This window comes from Mytilus californianus, unplaced genomic scaffold, assembly GCF_021869535.1.
Source record: "Mytilus californianus isolate M0D057914Y unplaced genomic scaffold, xbMytCali1.0.p SCAF_4, whole genome shotgun sequence".
Classification (NCBI taxonomy): Eukaryota; Metazoa; Mollusca; class Bivalvia; order Mytilida; family Mytilidae; genus Mytilus; species Mytilus californianus.
The window spans coordinates 68,546,854-68,565,880 of NW_026262690.1; the positions used below are offsets into that span (position 1 = coordinate 68,546,854).

The 19,027-nt window shown below is 32.5% G+C and overlaps 2 protein-coding genes across 4 annotated transcripts in view; one reads left to right on the forward strand and one right to left on the reverse strand.

Moving 5' to 3' along the window:
* LOC127698657 (monocarboxylate transporter 12-like) overlaps positions 1-19,027 on the forward strand; it is a 70,984-nt gene that overhangs the window by 36,215 nt on the left and 15,742 nt on the right. The window lies entirely within an intron of this gene.
* Positions 12,981-17,171, reverse strand: LOC127737046 (monocarboxylate transporter 12-like). The gene is made up of 3 exons (XM_052247582.1): positions 17,083-17,171; positions 16,364-16,510; positions 12,981-13,813 (listed from the first exon to the last, which is right to left on the reverse strand). The coding sequence occupies exons 2-3, from the start codon at positions 16,458-16,460 to the stop codon at positions 12,981-12,983; spliced, it is 930 nt and encodes a 309-aa protein (XP_052103542.1). The 5' UTR covers positions 16,461-16,510; positions 17,083-17,171.

A 19,027-nucleotide genomic window follows, 5' to 3' on the forward strand; every position in this document is an offset into this window, starting at 1 on the left:
GAAGATACATAACACACATACATACTACAACCGGAAACTCCATGTGACATATAATATTGGTATCGGTATCGGATTCGACCCGGAACTTGTTAATTATTGGTTATATTAATTATGTGGAAAATTGAAGGGCCTGGAATGGTGTAATTTTTAATCTATAAGTTATTCTAAACGACGATCTATTTAAAATCAACGATTGTTTATGATCCACCTTGTGGTCATTGGGTTGCTTGTGCTGATTCAAATATTTGTTTTCTCATTGTATATATCAAAATTGAAGGGAAATATTTGCATGCTATAGAATGTTATGTAGTATACTGCATGTATATATATATATATAAATTGTCCCAAATTTGATTAACTTTTTTATCCTGTTTTGCTTTGTTTTTGCAAATAAAATGTTTGAACTTAAAACTTATAAATAGTAGCTTCTGCCATACCAAATATCTTCAATAAGTGTTTCCAATTTGTACTTTTCCGTTTTAACAATATATTTATTAACATAAATTGAGCTAAGTTACTCTTAATATATATTTTTTATACGTAGACGCACTGTTATCTATTTCAGGACCATTAGCCAGTATGCTCATAAATATTTATAGTTGTCGAATAACGATGATAGTTGGAGGCATTGTAATGTTCATTGGATTTGTCTCAAGCTTTTTCGCCTCTCACAATTTGAATTACATACTAATAACCTATGGAATTATAGCAGGTATACAAATTATACGAAAATAGGTTGTAGTTCTAAAAATTATATATAATAACATTTATGTTTAGTTAAGAAAACATTTACTTTTTTGGTTAAATATCATTTCTTACGTGTTAGGATTGGGCAAGTTCATGCCACCGTTTAAAACCATGAAAAAGTATATTTTGTATATTTTGATTTATGTTTTCGATTCCAATTTGATAATTGCGTTTTATGAAATGATCTAGAAATTTAAGATAGTATTGAGTACATCTCGATTAAGTGAATATGTAAAAACCATGGAAATGATAAGTACAATATGCTCTGACGGCTGTTCCAGGTTCAACCCACCATTTTTTTCTTAAAATGTCCTGTACTAAGTCAGGAAAATGGCCACTGTTATATTATAGTTCGTTTCTGTGTGTGTTTCATTTTAATGTTGTGTTTCTGTTGTGTCGTAGTTCTCCTCTTATATTTGATGTGTTTCCCTCAGTTTTAGTTTGTAACCCGGATTTGTTTTTTTCTCAATCGATTTATGAATTTCGAACAGCGGTATACTACTATTGCCTTTATCTGTAACCTTTTTTGGACTTTTTGGGTCAGTGCAGTCTCGGACTAGGAAATGATATGAAAATTGAATGCACTTAGGAAAGACATCATTTTTATATTTTTTTCCTTCTTTCTGTTAACTGCCTGCCTGATTCCTGTCACTGATTAATTATATGACAACATTTTACCTTATACATTGTTATGCATGTGTCCATTTCTGCACAAACGTTCAATTCTGATATTGGAATTATTACTAGTAGCTCTGACTTTACAACCTTATTGATATATATTAGAGGACTTTACTTGTTGAATCTGAATTCCTAATCATTTTAAAATTTTGAACTTGTAAATTTTTTCATGTAAATTTTGTTGTTCCATTAGTTAGGATTAAAAAGAGTACAGGAACACAAACATCAAACAGATGTTTACGATAACTATCTTATAATAGGAAAAAAAAAGGTATTAACAAAAATACCAAACTTTAATGTAAACTCGAAAAGCAGGAAGTCCATAAAACCTTACTTCCTTGACTATATAAACCAACGGAACGAATGGAAAACAACCGTCATATTCCTGGCTTGGTACAGGCATTTTAAAAGAAAATGGTGGTTTAGACCTAGCTAGCTAAACTTCCCACTTGTATGACAGTTATTTATACATGTAATTTCGTTATATTGACAAAACTGAGGGAGCCACAGAAACAAAAACCAAACATTGGGTAACGTGACAATAAATGGGATCTAGCAGTCAAAGTAAAGTAAATCTTCATATGACTTATATGACTTAGTTATGGATAACGCATGAAGCAACTGATTGTTTGTAAAAAATAATTTAATAATTCATGGCATGTGGTAAAAGATATCCAAGTTTTCGAAGAACAAAAACATATTAGTTTTACAGATCGATCATAATCTTGCATGAATGACTCTTCATCGCCCTAGTTTAAACTGGGACTGGCCAGGCAAAGGAAACAACTTTAATAACTTTAGAACTGTATAAGAAAGTAGTTTTTGTCACTTTTTCAGGGACAGGTTAAGGTTTGTGTGCAACGCCTCCACTTGTAGTGATTGGATATTTCTTCCATCTTAAACGAGGACTAGCATTGGCTGTTGTAGTAAGCGGTGCAGGAATTGGCATGTTTATTGCAGGTCCTTTATTACAAGCATTACTAAATCAGTATGGACTTCAGGGGGCGTTTCCCGTATTAGGTGCTCTCTCCGGTAATCAGATCGTAATTGGAACATTAATGCGACCTTCCGACCTTGAAAATAAACACAAGAATGACCTGAAAAGGAAACGTGACATGGACATGATGACTTCAAAGAGCAAAAACAATATATCATACACCTTAAAGAATCTCCTACATTTTGACATTTTATCAGATAAATCATTTATGTTTTGCAGCTTTCAGTATCTTCTTTGGAATATTCCGTTCTCCATTTTGCTTTTGCACTTAACAAATTATGCAGTTTTGCAAGGCTCCAGCAAAGAAAATGCGGCCTTACTAATAACATACATAGGAATTAGTTCCGTCTTCGGTAGAATCATAACAGGGCTTTCAGTTGGACATAATGGTCTAGACCCTGTTATGCTTAATTTTGGATTTAATGGAATCATAGGGTTGTTGACAATACTATTTCCTTTATATTCCGGTACATTCCAAGGTCAAACAATTTTCGCCCTACTTTTTGGTCTCTATTCTGGTGGTTTGACATCAATGATGAACCCACTATGCATGGAACTGATTGGTGTATCCAAGGTGTCCAGTGGTATAGGAACAATGTATTTCATTGGTGGAGTTGGATATATCATAGGGCCTCCTATTGCAGGTTAGTAATGCAGTAATACTTTTCTTAAACACCGAAACTTGCACGGCGGCCGGACAATTATTAAGCTTATTTGTTCTTAACGTTTATTTTAACGAGTATTTTCTTTCATTTAAACGAACATTCTCTGTAAAACGCTCTCATTTGAACTCGTGACATGTGTATGTGGTTTTCTTTTGTCATATAATTAATGTTTTAGTTGTAATGATAGTTTCTATATATCAAAGTTTCATCATTTTAATACCACGATCTATAATTTTTTCTCAGCAATTCAAAGAGACTTATTTTTTAAGGATTTATTGTTGACCATGGTGGTACATACGAAGATAGTTTTATATTGTGTGGTAAGTGACTACAGTTTGTAAAAAATAGTTATACTGCATTATACATGTTCTTTTCCTATCCATTCTGGGAATGTTTTGGTTAATTGTATCAAAGATTTTTGAAAATATAAAAGCTTGATCAGTATTGGAATTCGTAAATTTTAACATGGTAATGCAAGATAATTGAAACACTGTTAAATAAACCAGTTTAATGTTTAAATTTGTTTGATCTCTTTCAGACAATACCGCCAGCCAGCAGTTTGAAAAAAAGGGGGGAAACAACGAATCTAATTTTTAATATTTGATTTATTTGTTTAGCACACTTCCGAAAAACTTAAACAAAGAATTTATAAATACAGTATTTTCTCACCTAATACTAAATAAACGACTAAAAGTATTTTTTTTTATAAAGTATTGCATACACGAGACGATTACTGTAACTGCAAATTACAAAATCTTTCACATAGGCAGCAAAATATCAGGTTTGATTTATCAATATTTCTGTTGGCCGAAAAGCATAAAAAGTCACCTAGTTACAAACAATGACGATTAAAGCTAAATAGTTCATTGCATATGCATTTCCAACGTAGTAAAAATATATTTGCAAAGCAGAAAAAAATGTGCATTTTGATTAAGCAAAGGACACAAAATAGACAGAAACATGTTCTTAATATCTATACTGCATGCTGAATGTTCAACAAAATCTGGGTACTAGAAAATACATTAAGGAAGGGATAATCCGTACTTCTGGTTTCAGCTGGGTAAATAATGTGACATTCCCGGCCGGGGGTTTATATTTCCTGAGCCATGGGATGTCACATTATATTCCCTGTCTGAGACCTGAATAATATATAATATATGATGACAAGGTATTTGACAGAATAAATGTCGTTGTGTTAAATTAGGGGTTAGTGCAGACATTGAGTTTATTTTCTTATTTTGTTTTAAATATTGTCTTTGTTCATATGAAGAAATGTTTAAGATATATTTGGTAAGGGGAGAGGTATGCTTGTTTTATTAGAGAAAAATATGACGCCGAATATGAACTGTGAACAATTTACATTTCTATAAAGCACCATTCCAGCAGCGCCTGCATACGGAGTTTATATCACCCAGTTGATACGATATTCCAGGGCTTGTATTTCCTATCATGATTTTCTTGATAGAGGGTTGCTGCTCACAAAGAAGCTATTAAACCAAGAGTTCCAAGTGGTGAAATTGAAATCTTCCCTTCGTAAATTCTACGGACGCCATCACGAGTTGGTTAACCGTTATGGAATTTCCGTTTCAAAGATGACAACGGATATGTTCCGATTGTCGTAGCTACAATCCCTTCCCCTTTTCCCCGAATGTGACATACCGAATTAGACTTATCACCAGGTTTGTACTAATATGAGCAACAGGACGGGTGCCACATGTAGAGCAGGATCTGCGTACCCTTCCGGAGCACCTGAGATCACACCCAGTTTTGGTGGGGTTCGTGTTGTTCGGTCTTTGGTTTTCTATGTTGTGTTTTGTGTACTGTTGTTTGTCTGTTTGTCTTTTTCTTATTTAGTCATGGCGTTGTCATATGATATATTAACAATTGTAAATAGACATAATGATTCAATAATTAACTGCGCTGATAGTAAACGGGCGATGTTGCAAATATTTTTAAAGATTTACAATTCAATCATGTTGTATTCAACGTAAATTAAAAAAAATCTCTGCCTCTTATTTCCTGATATATTATTGAATAAAAGTTCTTAAAAGAAATACATATTTGAAATGAATTCAAGGAAAATCTGTGAAAAACGTTTTTTGAATTCATCATTTACAAAACAAATGTACAAAAAGTCTTCAGAATTTATACGTTGTTGCCTAAAATATTTCGGTAGTATTGATTTGAAATAGTCCTAGGTTCATCTAAAAGCGTTACTGGGTTTTTCGACGGAAACAGTGTCGATTTTCACTATTACCGTACATAATCTATGGGCCTTCATCGCATTAACAATTACACTAATAAATATAATGGCTTTACAACGTTTTTTTTAATTTTGGAAATCAGAAATTATGAAAATTTCGGAACTTTGTTCTTTCAAATCTCAACTTTCAATGCAGCATACACCAAAAAACGAATTATGTAACGCCATTGTTATCTTACATAACTAAAACGGAAATCTATTTGTCAATTGGAAAGGAAAATCCATGTTCTTGTTTGGGAAGAATGAGAATTCAAAGAGTAATTTGAGAACGTGTCAACCGATACAAATGTGCATATGTATCAACGTATATCTGTTTTAACAACTCTTATTCGATCACATTGAAATAGATAAAGTAGTAAAAAAAAATTTTTGGATGTTAACACACATTCGCAACACTGTTCCTTTACAGTTCATTACCAGTACGTACTGGTTTTCCTGTAAACATATTTGTACTTTTCATTGACTATAATTTATTTTTCTTTTGCTTTTTAAAAAGTAGAATACATCTAAATTTAATTTAAATGAGTATAAAAAAAACTCATCAAAGAGATACCAGGTTTATAATTATAATGACTTGCTGGTGCGTTCGGACGTTTAAAAAGTATACAATCGCAACGATACAATGCTGCTTCTTGAAAACCAAATTTACGCCTTACATTAAATTTACCATCAGTGTACAATATATCAAGTATTTTTTCTTTATATTGCGGAATCTGTATCAGTCATGTGTTGTCTTTCAGAAAAATAAAATCTAGCAGAGAAACATTTTTATCACACGGGCAGTATGAATTATATTGAAAGATAATGAAGAGTCATTAACTTCATATAAAATACATTTCGTATATGACAAATTTATTACATATTGTTTTTATATGTTCCAGGTATTTTATTTCTCTTGGCAGGAGTTTTTACATTGATCTCAAACAACTGGAGAATTCCAACAAAAGAGGTAGTTGTGGTATCAGCAGAGAATCTCAAAGATCCTGCATTTAGCATACGGAATGATGAACTGCATCCTGACGCTAGCAAATCGGTGGAAATAAATCAAATATGTCATTCGAAAGACGTTATAAGCGAATACAGTGATGTTGCTGAAAAAATGCTGACGGAAGTGTGTTGACATGAAATCGTCGTACGAAAAATCAAAACATAATCTAAGAAACGGTTATAAGGCAGTTGATATACTACCTAATACGTCTGATAATGACCATATACTGCAACAGGATCTTAGTAGAGATGAATGTACTTCTATTAATGTTCAATAAATTTAAGTGAAAAGTGACTTATGTATGTCTTTTATCAGCATTGTGAATGACCTTTTTGTGCTTTTTGTTAATGCACATATCAAAAGTTTGAGATGTTTTGAATAAAGATTTCTATTCACTGATTTCCTGAACTGAGGAATCACCTTTGTTTTTGTTTGCACTTTATTTTTTACTTCAGGTATTCATCGTTTCTTGTTGAACTGTAACACCCCTCCCCCCCCCCCCCCCCCCCCCCAAAAAAAAAAACAAAAAACAAAACGCAAGCGAGTTGCGTGTCTCCTTTCAAACATCTTTTGTAGACAAACATTCATGCTTGACTTGAGCCTGCAAAAAACATGGTTGTATTGTAATCTATTTGCTTTCAATTTACATTTGAACATTTAACTTAATTCAATCTATCCTAATACTAATCCTAAAACTTTGTGAAGTTGCAGACGCAGTCGGTATTCGAGTTACCATTCTTGATACAGTTTCTATATAGGTAGGTCTGCGATTTCAGAAAATCAAACTTCGGAAAGGGGTCATGTGGCCCAGTGAATCAATAACATTTGTGACGTCAGTATATCGTCTGCATTACCGTTCAGAGAGTCTAAGAAGAATAAGCAGACATTTTGCGGCAGAGTATAATTCTAGGTTTTGTATAAATATTTATATTAGGTAATGTGAGAAAAACCCACGCTCCAACCTCTTGATTTGAAAATGTGTGTATTTTGTCGATATACTGCTGCTGTTTTGATTTATTTTTTCAGGTTTTAATGGTCAGAACAAGATTTCAGTTGTACCCCATGTTGTATGATGATTCGTCATAACTCACCAAGTGTGTAGAAATTCCAAGATGACTCAAGAAGAGACTTATTTGCAATATTCCGTTCACATTTTGAGCGTTATTCTACACCTTTTCTAAGGAATAAATCGTTAAATTATTATGACACAGAAGCATTGGATCAATGAAAATTTTCATTCTCTTAGAATTCAACTAATGTTTCGAAGAACCATCTTAAGCAGATTGGCGGGAAAGCGACACAACACAAACAATCTTGCACCATGTTCACATAATGGACTATGATATCGGTTACTGAGCTTCTGTTCCCAGGGCCAGTATACTTAAAGTCATATCAATATTCATAAATGAACAGTAATGATAAAGTGCTCTTTTTGTACAGATCGTTCTTAATGATAATTCTTGATCCATGCTAATGTTATAATTGATCAATCGTGATCCATGCTTATCTCCTTTCAAACATATTTTGTAGAGAAACAATCGTGCTTGACTTGAGCCTGCAAAACACATGGTTGTATTGTAATCTATTTGATTTAAATTTACATTTGAACATTTTACTTTTTTAAAAGTATCATAGCAGGGGATTTATATAGTGTAAAATTGACATGTCAAATGATTAGGCATCATGCAATAGTAAAATGGTAAATGTCTTGCGTCGAACCATAAGACATGACCAGTTATAAATCATCTGTACATGTAATTTCCCTTATGTGAAAATTTGAAATGAGAAAAAAAAACTGTTTTCCAAGACATTGGATAGAAAGGATTGTTTCCAGAAGAAACAACACAGACAAATATATTCACAAATTAAAAGGCACATCATACAACTACTAAAGCATAAACAACATTAACCCTTTTAAAATGAAACTATGGTAAACTCAGATGCTTAAAAAGAGTGAAAAGTTCCTGCTCTTCTAGTATTAATCATATAATTTAATAACCCGTGAAAAGTTGCATTCGGCAGTTCACAATAGAGGAAAAGAGGACGGATTGTTTCTACAGCAAATTACATATATCAATCATTTGTGAGTGATATTATCCAAAAGATGGGGGCGTTCGTAAAACTATCGAAGTAAATAAAACATTACTTGATTGAATGATAATACAAGGTTTTCGTTTCCTATCATGGTTATCTTGATAAAAGGTTGCTTCTAACAAAGAAAACATTGAACCAAATGTTTCTCATGATAAAGTTGTATATATATTTTTGGACACTGAACTACGTTTATCATTAGACTAATTTGTTCTCCCAAATATTTATCGTTTAAATGTTGATCAATGGGGAAAGTGGGGAAGTAAGTTTGGACGACTAATAAACCAAACAAAATTTTACATCTCATCCAAAGAAGATAAATGTGCCGCTTAAGATATAGTTGTTAACTTATATGTCAGTTGGTCTCTGGTGGAGAGTGGTCTCATTAGCAATCATACCACATCTTCTTATTTTTACGTTTAAAATATTTTTTCAGAAAATTCTCCCGCCATGGCTATATTTTGTCTTCAGATATTATAATCACCAAAACCACTATTTAGGGGAATTGATTTTCTCGATCTCCAAAGCATTGCAAAATCTCTAATTTTTGCTGATAGCTATAAGATAGAAATACTAGTATCGGCACATTCAGTTCTTATCATTATTATCATTATTTGAATTGATTATAACTATGATAGTACAAGTTTTATTAATATTATTTACTTTTGTACTTATGAAGTTAATAATTCCAATTACTTGAACTAAAATCGGACACCTGTTTAATTTAAAAAAAAACGGACAGAAATATTAATTGCACAAGAGGTCATAGATTAGAGGAAATGTCACCACTTTGAGATTAAGCTGAGTCTAGCAGAGATTGATCAACTTTGTGTTTATTTTGTCGATATAGTAGACATACCTGTTAGTACCATGTCAAGAGCATCAATCTGCCTAATGTCTTTACCTGTTGTACTGAATATTTTCATTCGCCTTTTTGCTATTGACCATTTTGACATTACGAATAGTTATGTACATACAAATGTATATGTAAAATATCAGCTTGGTAAAATTTGTCAAAGTGGGATAAGAAAGATTTGTAAAATATCAAAGAAAAAGTAGCTTCAAGCATATCTATCAAGGCACTGGGCATATGAAATTCAGATGTTGGATGTCAGAAAAAAATGTTACCAACATAAGAAATGGGAACTAAAATACAATGTTCATGCATATAATTATGGACGTTATTCCTTTTCATACAACAACATAAAGGTACGTTGACAAGAAAAAGAGAGGCGAAAGATACCAAAATGAACATTCAAACTCATAAGTCGAAAATAAACTGACAACGCCATGGCAAAAAAAGAAAAAGACAAACAGACAAACAATAGTTCACAAAACACAACATAGAAAACTAAAGACTGAGCAACACGAACACCACCAAAAACTGGGGGTGATCTCAGGTGCTCCGGGAGGGTAAGCAGATCCTGTTCCGAATGTGGCACCCGTCGTGTTGCTTAAGTTAGTACAAAACCGGTAAAAAGTCTAATTCGGTAGGTCACATTCGGGAAAAGGGGACAGGATTGTAGTTACGACATTAGGAGCATATCAGCTATCATCTGTAAAAAGGAAAATCCGTAACGGTCAACCAACTCGTGATGGCGTCCGTAAAATTTACGAAGGGACGATTTTAACTTCACTACTTGGAACTCTTGATTTAATAGCTTCCTTGTGAGCAGCAACCTTCGACCAAGGAAATCATGATAGGAAATACAAGCCCTGGAGTATCATATCAACTGGGAGATATATACTCCGTATTCAGGCGCTGCTGGAATGAATTTTGCTGGAAATTAATAAGAATCATTAATAATGTCTCACTTCATTTTAATCTAAATTCTTATTGTGCACACTATTCTGTTAAAGGAGTCTGTTCATTTGTTTTATCATCTGCAACATAATTTTGATGTGCATCTTTTTCCTTATTACAAATTGGTGTTTGTTCCGGAAGAACTTCTACGGATATGTTCCAATTATGTAACAACTTTTCATCAAATATTTTAAAATTTGGATCTTTTAAATTGTCCAACGAAATAGTAACCTCGTGTTCATTGAGTTGACTTCTGAATAAAGTTGTACCAAGCGTAAACATGGCTGATAGGAGGAAGAGACAACCTGGAAAATAAGAATATGACAAACCGTCAGAGATTGTAGTTCTTCACTATCAAAATACTCAACTAACCAGGGTTTCAATCGAATCAATCATTTTAAAAACTGAATTCGATTTTATAGTTTTATTTTTATCGGCGTCTTACATAAACGAATAAAATTGAGAATGGAAATGGGGAATGTGTCAAAGAGACAACAACCCGACCACAGAACAGACAACAGCAGAAGGCCACCAACAGGTCTTCAATGCAGCGAGAAATTCCCGCACCCGGGGGCGTCCTTCAGCTGGCCCCTTAACAAATATATATACTAGTTCAGTGATAATGAACGCCATACTAAACTCCAAATTGTACACAAGAAACTAAAATTAAAAATAATACAAGACTAACAAAGGCTAGAGGCTCCTGACTTGGGACAGGCGCAAAAATGCGGCGGGGTTAAACATGTTTATGAGATCTCAACCCTCCCCCTATACCTCTAGCCAATGTAGAAAAGTAAACGCATAACAATACGCACATTAAAATTCAGTTCAAGAGAAGTCCGAGTCTGATGTCAGAAGATGTAACCAAAGAAAATAAACAAAATGACAATAATACATAAATAACAACAGACTACTAGCAGTTAACTGACATGCCAGCTCCAAACTTCAATTAAACTGATTGAAAGATTATGTCTTCATCATATGAATATCAGGCACAATCCTTCCCGTTAGGGGTTTAGTATCATACCATCATAACATATATGAGAAGAACATAACCCGTGTCATGCCAACAACTGGTTTTTAAATAAATGTGTTTAGTGCCGATGCAAAGACCCTATAAGTGAATCAATATTAACGCCAAAATATGCAATCTTTAATGACCTGACAACAGTATCGTAACTATATCCCTTCTTAATAAGTCTATTTAAAGGTTTTGTTAGTTTCAGAGGTGAATACTGACATTTTTGTGCTTTATAAAGAATATTTCCATAAAAAAATGGATGTGAAATACCTGAACGTATAAGAAGTCTGCATGTTGAGCTATATTTACGAATGATGTCCTTATACCGATGATAAAATTTAGTAAATGTTTTGACTAGTTTGTGATATCGAAATGCATCTATTTTAGTGCAGAAGACACGGGTTTTAATGGAATGATCTTAATTGACTCATACAATTTGAAAAGCAAAATAGGGAAAAAGTTATTAACAAATAATAAGAATCATGTGAGATAAAGTTTACCTGAGGTTGTTGCACCCTAAGTTTTTAATGCAAGGCCCATTAATGATAAGCTGAAACTTTATAATAAGAATGTAGCTACTGGGAAAACGGTTCCCAGGGAGAAGTACAAAGACGTGAACTGATGTAGATGATCAGCTTAATCTATGCTTTTATTCACACAAAAACTAAAATAAATGGTTTTGAATTCAATTAAAAACTATGAACTTTAGACCTAAAGATAGCTTTAGTAGGTTGATTTTCTCTTTGCAAGATTATAGATTATTCGCGTGAATCGTCTATTAATGCTATGACTTACCATGTTTGCTTAAATTCGTATATGTATTAATATCTAATTGTAGCCGATACTCATAGTAAGCATGATAATTTCGCTTTTAAGAGTATCAACAGGAGTCAGAGATATTCTGAGAGTTAGCCAAACGCAATTGCCCTAAATCATTGCATTTCTTTTAGATTTATTTGTATTCTAATAAAGTATTCTAATAAATTATAAGGATGCAATTTGTTATATTATGCAGATATCGATTCCACCACTGCATTAAGTGTGTTACGATATTTCTCTACTCGAGACAGTTGAATTTCAAAATTTAAAACGCAAAGCTTGCCGAGCTTTTTAAATATTTAAAATTTAACTGTTGAGAGTAGAGCAATATCGTAATACACGAGATATAGTGGTGGAATCTGTTTTTGTAATGTTTTTTTTACGATATCTTAACAAAGTGTATCCTTCCTTTTCAAAGATTTGCAGAAAGTTTTGCTCTTTATATGTGACGTCATCAGACATGGTCGCCTTTTTTATGACGTTACAATAGCAAATTCAGAAGAAATCAAGAAAATTTTACGTCATAATTGAATTTCGACAAATCATTTGCCTAGAACAAAGTTTTCTCTAGAGATGAGAAATACTTTTCTCACACCGATCGAGAAATGTGAAAATAGCATGAAAATTAGAGAATAGATTATCCGTCACAATGGTTGACAATATAAGGTAAATTAAAAACAAACCAAACTTTTTTACCACATAAATACAGGCTTTCTTTGTATTCTCCTCTGTTGTCTAAAATCAAACCTGTAAAGAGATTGATAGATGAGTTGTTTTTAAAAAACTAGACCCAATACCCTTTCAAAATAGTAATATCTTATCCAACATGGTAAATTAGACAATAGTTTACCAATGTTTGAATTAGAGATTTATCTAATAAACAAGAGTCTTCGGGATTTAATTTTACCTAAATGATCATATGATGAGTCATATACATACCAGCTACTGGTGGTCCTGCAAGATATCCTACTCCACCAATGAAAAATAAAGTACCGACTCCACTGGCAACCTTTTTTGCCCCAAGTAGATCCATACACAACGGACTAATCATTGTGCTCAAGCCACCAGAGTATAATCCAAATATAACAGCAAATATGACTTGTCCTGAATATCTGTCAGAATATAAGGGAAAGAATGCAGTTGCTAAGGCTAGTATGCCATTACATCCAAAGTTTAACAAAACTGGATCTAAACCATCATAACCGACTGAAAAACCCGATATTAGCCTTCCGATAGCCGATGCTATACCAACGTATATCATAAGGAATGCAGCTGCTTCATTTGTAGTTCCTTGGATTATTGCGTAATTTATTAAATGTAGCATAAGTATAGAGAAAGCCATACTCCATAAGCAATACTGAACACAACAACACATAAAAGTTTTATCTAAAAAAATGTCAATATGAAGAATGTTCTGTAAATCGTAATTTATACAGCATTGTCGTTTAGGTGTTGTATCTTTGCTGTGATTTAATTTGGATTCTCTTTTATGTTTATGTTCTAATTCAGAGGGAAACATCAACGCGCCCATGACAATATTGTTTCCTCCGAGTCCAGCTAAGAACAGGAAAGTGCCTTGAAGTCCATATTCCATGATAAGATATTGCACCAAAGGACCTGTTATAAATGTTCCAATACCAGCTCCACTCATTACTATACCTATTGCAACACCATACTTTTTGTGGAAAAAATAAGCAATAACAGTTATGGCGGAAATCGTACTCATACCAACGCCAATACCTATAAAACATATTCAAGTAGATGATACAATAAACTGACATATATTTCGTACTGAAAATATATTACATCAATAACATGAACTTTATGAAACAAAAACACGAATAACATGATGTCATTGTGCTGATATAGAATGTTTAATTTTCAAATCTAAATAGTATATTGTGTGTGAAGAACATAGCTCGATGTGCAACATTAACATGCTTTCAAAATTAAAGCTTTTTTTTCATTGGTATAAATTTAATCTTTATTTTCATTGGTATAAATTTATCCTTTATTTTCATTGGTATTAGTTTTCTATTTCTGTAGACTGACTATTCATTAACCTGATTTTACAAAACGGGCGTTCTTATGTCTAAAACTTACCATTTTATCCGGATTTTCCGTTTCGAATTCGTTCGGCTTTTATTTTGTTTAACATAACAATGAGAAACATTTATGAGTTTTGTTTCATTAACCAAGTAACTTGGGAAGTCCCCTTTAGTTTTGTTGAACCTGAAATATCTTTTACGAAAACTAAGTATGGGAACTTGTAGTTCATTGGTTGTCGTTCGTTGTTGTCTACTGTATTTAGTTTTAGTTTAATTTTTTGGCATAAAACAGACCGTAAGTTTTTCCCTAATGAACTGTCACAATTTGCCATTCCGGGCCTCTTATAGCTTACGGTATGGGTATTTGGTAATTATTAAAGACTGTACGATGACCTATATTTACTTATATACGTTATTTGATACTTTTGATAATCAAATTTTTATTAAAATTAACTCTGCTTACAAGTAGCAATTGCAGGTACACATAACTAGTATTTGAATATCACAAAACAATCGGCTGATGATTATATTTCTCTTCCTCGGATGAGATGAATATGTCTAAAATCAGTTTACACTGGATGAAATGTAGAAGTATAAAGTATCTTGGCGAGTCAAGATAAAATGGAAAGAAGCTCTTTATTTTCCGTAAATTATGTTAAACGTGCATGACATGTTTGATATGTAAAATAAGGAAGTAGAATCAGATTATGATTTGTTCCTCAGCTAATAAGCGACAGAAATCTGTTTCAGCATTAATTTCACAATCGTAAGACAAATTTTTGTACGTCTAGACGGCTGAAATTACACCGATGACATTTGTTATTTATTTTATTTCGAGAACCGTTGGTGTACTCTATCTCTTTTACTGTTTTTTTATTATTATTTCATTCATCCAGTTAAACAGTGGATATAACTGATAAAAAAGATCCAACAAAAATTGGAAGGCCTATTCTTTGATTTTATTGATAACAAACAAACGATTTTTCAGCAATGATCATAAGAATGAAGTTCGCTGATGTCTAAAGAGAACCACCACCTCCCACAATTTTTGTAACATTTGACTTATTCAAGCTTTATATTCTAAAAGACAACTTTTTGTGGTTAGATCTCCAATTCGAACCAAGTGCCACATTTAAATATAAATGCCGGAAGTCTTACTTCAAAAACTATATGTTAAGATTTAAAAAAAACATGTATCACAGATTCATTTATGATCATAAATAAATAAATTAAAAGAATAAGAGATGTGGAATGATTGCGAATGAAACATATATCTACTAGAGATCAAAGGACGATGATGTAAACTACTATAGAGCAATGTAAGAACTTCAACAATGAATACGTTAAGATTTTAAAAACATGCAGGTAACACAGTTTCAATTATGATACTAGATAAATAAATTAACAAATAAGAGATGTGGTATGATTGCGAATGAGACATATATCTACTAGAGATCAAAGGAGAAGGATGTAAAGTACTATAGAGCAATTTACTGCCTTCAACAATGTATATACATAATGCATAATGCAAAACAAACTCTGTATTAAATGGTCATTTAATATGCTAAATTTGGTACTTAGAATTTATCTGAGGAAATTGTTATCAGGAAATTATTATTAACTGAGTAGAGAATTTTCTCACAAAGAAATCTATCCCTTCTAAATTGAACTCCCTTATATTGAGCACGTTTATAAGAAAACATTCTGGTAAAAAGTGACATCGAAAAGAAATGAACCCATAAACTCAGAGTTATCATATTGTATTATCCTTTCTATTATTTTCTAAACAGAACAAAACTTAATAAAAAATTAAGATATAAACTGAGAAAAATTGCAAATAATTGAACTGCCTACAAGTAGATGCTCATCATAAATAAAAAAAAAACATAAAATAAAAAAAAACATACAAGGTAAAGGATGATTGTTTTGGGGTTATCATTTTCAGATGGATTAAGAGAGGTGATTTTATAATTATTTTGGTAAAATGTAAAACAAATATATAATATGAGATATCAAATTCATTCTCTCTGAGTAAGGACAGTAGGCGTATCAGTTTTGGCGAGTAATCCTTCAATAAATATTTTGGAATTTCATGAGCGGTTCTGTTCAATGTATATTGGATACTTGGAAGGAATATATTCTTCTTTTTTATGACTGAAAACGCTTGCCTTTAAAACCTGGTGATATGTTTTGTTTTAGGAAACATTCAGTCATATGTATTGGGTAACTTATTCCTACTTACCTGCAACACATCCATATGTAACAAGTAAATAGTTAAGATTGACAGCAGCAAAAAAACTCAGTCCAAATCCGACCAATGTTACAACTCCTCCAAACATCACGGCCACTCGACAGCTGAATGCATTTATTACGATGCTGGAAAAAGGACCTGTTTACAATTAAATCAAGTTATCAAGAACTCCTATTGGGCAAATTGATAAATGATAAATAACGCCCTGTTTTGAAGAAGACGTGTCATTGTTTTTTTTTCCAACTGACTTTTCGAATAAATGGGAAAGGTATAATTTTCACTTATTGTGGTCGATTTCACAGCAATAGAGGTATATACGTTATATAATCCAGCAAGGTAATAAGGAAAAACCAACTTGAAATTATCAAATGGCAAACAAGTGTATGGCAAAAACCAACTTTAAATAATGTAATTGTGCTACAACTAAGGTTACAACTCTTTCAAGAAAAATTGACAATACATGGATTGGCTTTTCTGTCTAGACATTTTTGTTTTAGGCACAAAACGATACATATTTTCGAAACTTTTTTTTCACGAGCGTATTTAAAGAACGATATACCAGAAACAAGTGTTGTACGTACGAAAATCGTACGATTTGGTTGGTTTGTTTGGTTTAGTTTTGTTTGCTTGCTTGTTTGTTTGTTTGTTTGTTCATTTTGTGTTTTGTTACTGAGTGATGTGCAACTTATTGTTTTGCTTTAACAACTTACCAGCAAATGAGAAAAGACAGCTGTATATTGATCCAATCAATGATGTGTAAGCATTGTCCTCTTCAAATTTCTCCAGAAGAGCAACATGCAGGACTCCGGAGCAATAAAGGAGTATTGAATTAATCATAATGGTTCCCGTTGCAGCAATCATTATTACCCAAGCCCAACCTTGATCCAAATCTTTGTTCCGCTGATCGTTGTATTTCTGGACCATTTTGTGTCACTATGGTGCTTTCTGACTGGTATTAATTGGACCGATTATCATTCTACAATATGAAAACGTCAAACCTCGTCAGTGGTTGTTGGAATGGTTGGAGGAAGTCCAAAACCAACTAATAGTATGTGACGGATGGGTGGGTGTGCGGACAGGGAAAAGTGAGTATCCAAATTGTGTAATAATTTTTTGTGTTTTTCTGTTGTTGAAGACCTCATGAAGCCCTTATCATGTCTTTTGAGCTTTAATGTGTTTGAGGGTTGTTTAGGCTTTTAGCCATTATTCACGTTTACTTAGACACTTGCATGAAAATACGGATTTTGTGTTATTAAAATTTGCTGTTAAAAAATTTGAAAATTTTTAAATTAAGAAATATATGTCCCTCATGCAAAGCTCTGATTCCTTGCCCGGCTTTGGCTATACTTTTTTGTCCTTTTTGGGTTATAGCTCTTCATCTTTTTAATATGCTTTGGATTTTCAAATATTTTGACCTCAAGTATTACTGAAGAGACATTGATTGTCGAAATGCGCATCTGGTACAGAAAAATTGGAACTATTTATGTTTATTACCTCAAATCTTCTTTTATGTACTAAGATCGGGAAATGGGCATCATATGTGGGCATCTATTAAACGTTTAAGTTTAACCCGAGAACGTTTAGGTTACGTATGTCAGCGAGAATATTTTTTTTATAGATGTTAGTGGTATATATGTCAATCGTACACCAAATCAACATTACCAAGACAAAAAAACAAAACAAAAAGATATCTAGATGTCAATGTATGGTTTTAATAATTGAAAAAAAAAGTTCAAACGTAACTTAAATTTCTGAATCTCTGTGATTCTAGACAAGTTATTCGTAAAATTTATCAAAGGCTTCCAAACGAACTGCAATTATACGTTTTGCTATTGGAAAACAACTAAGTATCATTCAGGTGTAAATCAAAAATAGGAGCACGATTCTACTAGGTACTGATTATTTTTTAAGAGTTTCTGATTGAAATTTAATTTCTGCTTGTGATGTATTGTGAATAGAAAAGGCAGGCCATCGAACGTACGGGCAAAAGAAAAAACCCTAATATCACTTTAAACTTTTTTAGTGTTATAATCAAAAACATAAGTATGGATCCTCATTAATGACTTGAAAAAAATTGGAATGATTCATCGATAATTAAACGTTATTTTTTCTAAAGCAAAATGCCTCCATTTTGTTGTAAGAAATCTTTCTGCAAAAGACATAAAAAAACCATTTCATAAGATAAGGAGACTTGGAAGTTATGTTTGCAACTCTCTTTTTCCCAATGAAAAGTGAATATCCTTCTGACTATAGTTATATATCTTATTTGCTAAATCTAAGCAAGATGGATGAGACACAAGTAAATCATACTTGTGATGTTTTCTCCACAAAGCTGACTATAGATCCATATGGTAGACTTTATAGATTTTTTTTAATAATGAATATATATATATATACCGCGTAACGCGTAATATATAGATAACAAAAGAAATACAGAGTAACACATTTACAAACTTTCAAAGTATTTTTGGTAACTTTGTGAAAAACGACTATTGAACGAAATATTAGGTTTAATTCAAAACTTCAAGAAAAATTATGACATTGGTTTAAATGAAATGCTACGAATCATTAACAAATAACACAACTACAACGCATATGTCATGGACGTACATTGTCTTGTCTTAGCCTTGCTGATATCGTAATTCCATTCATATC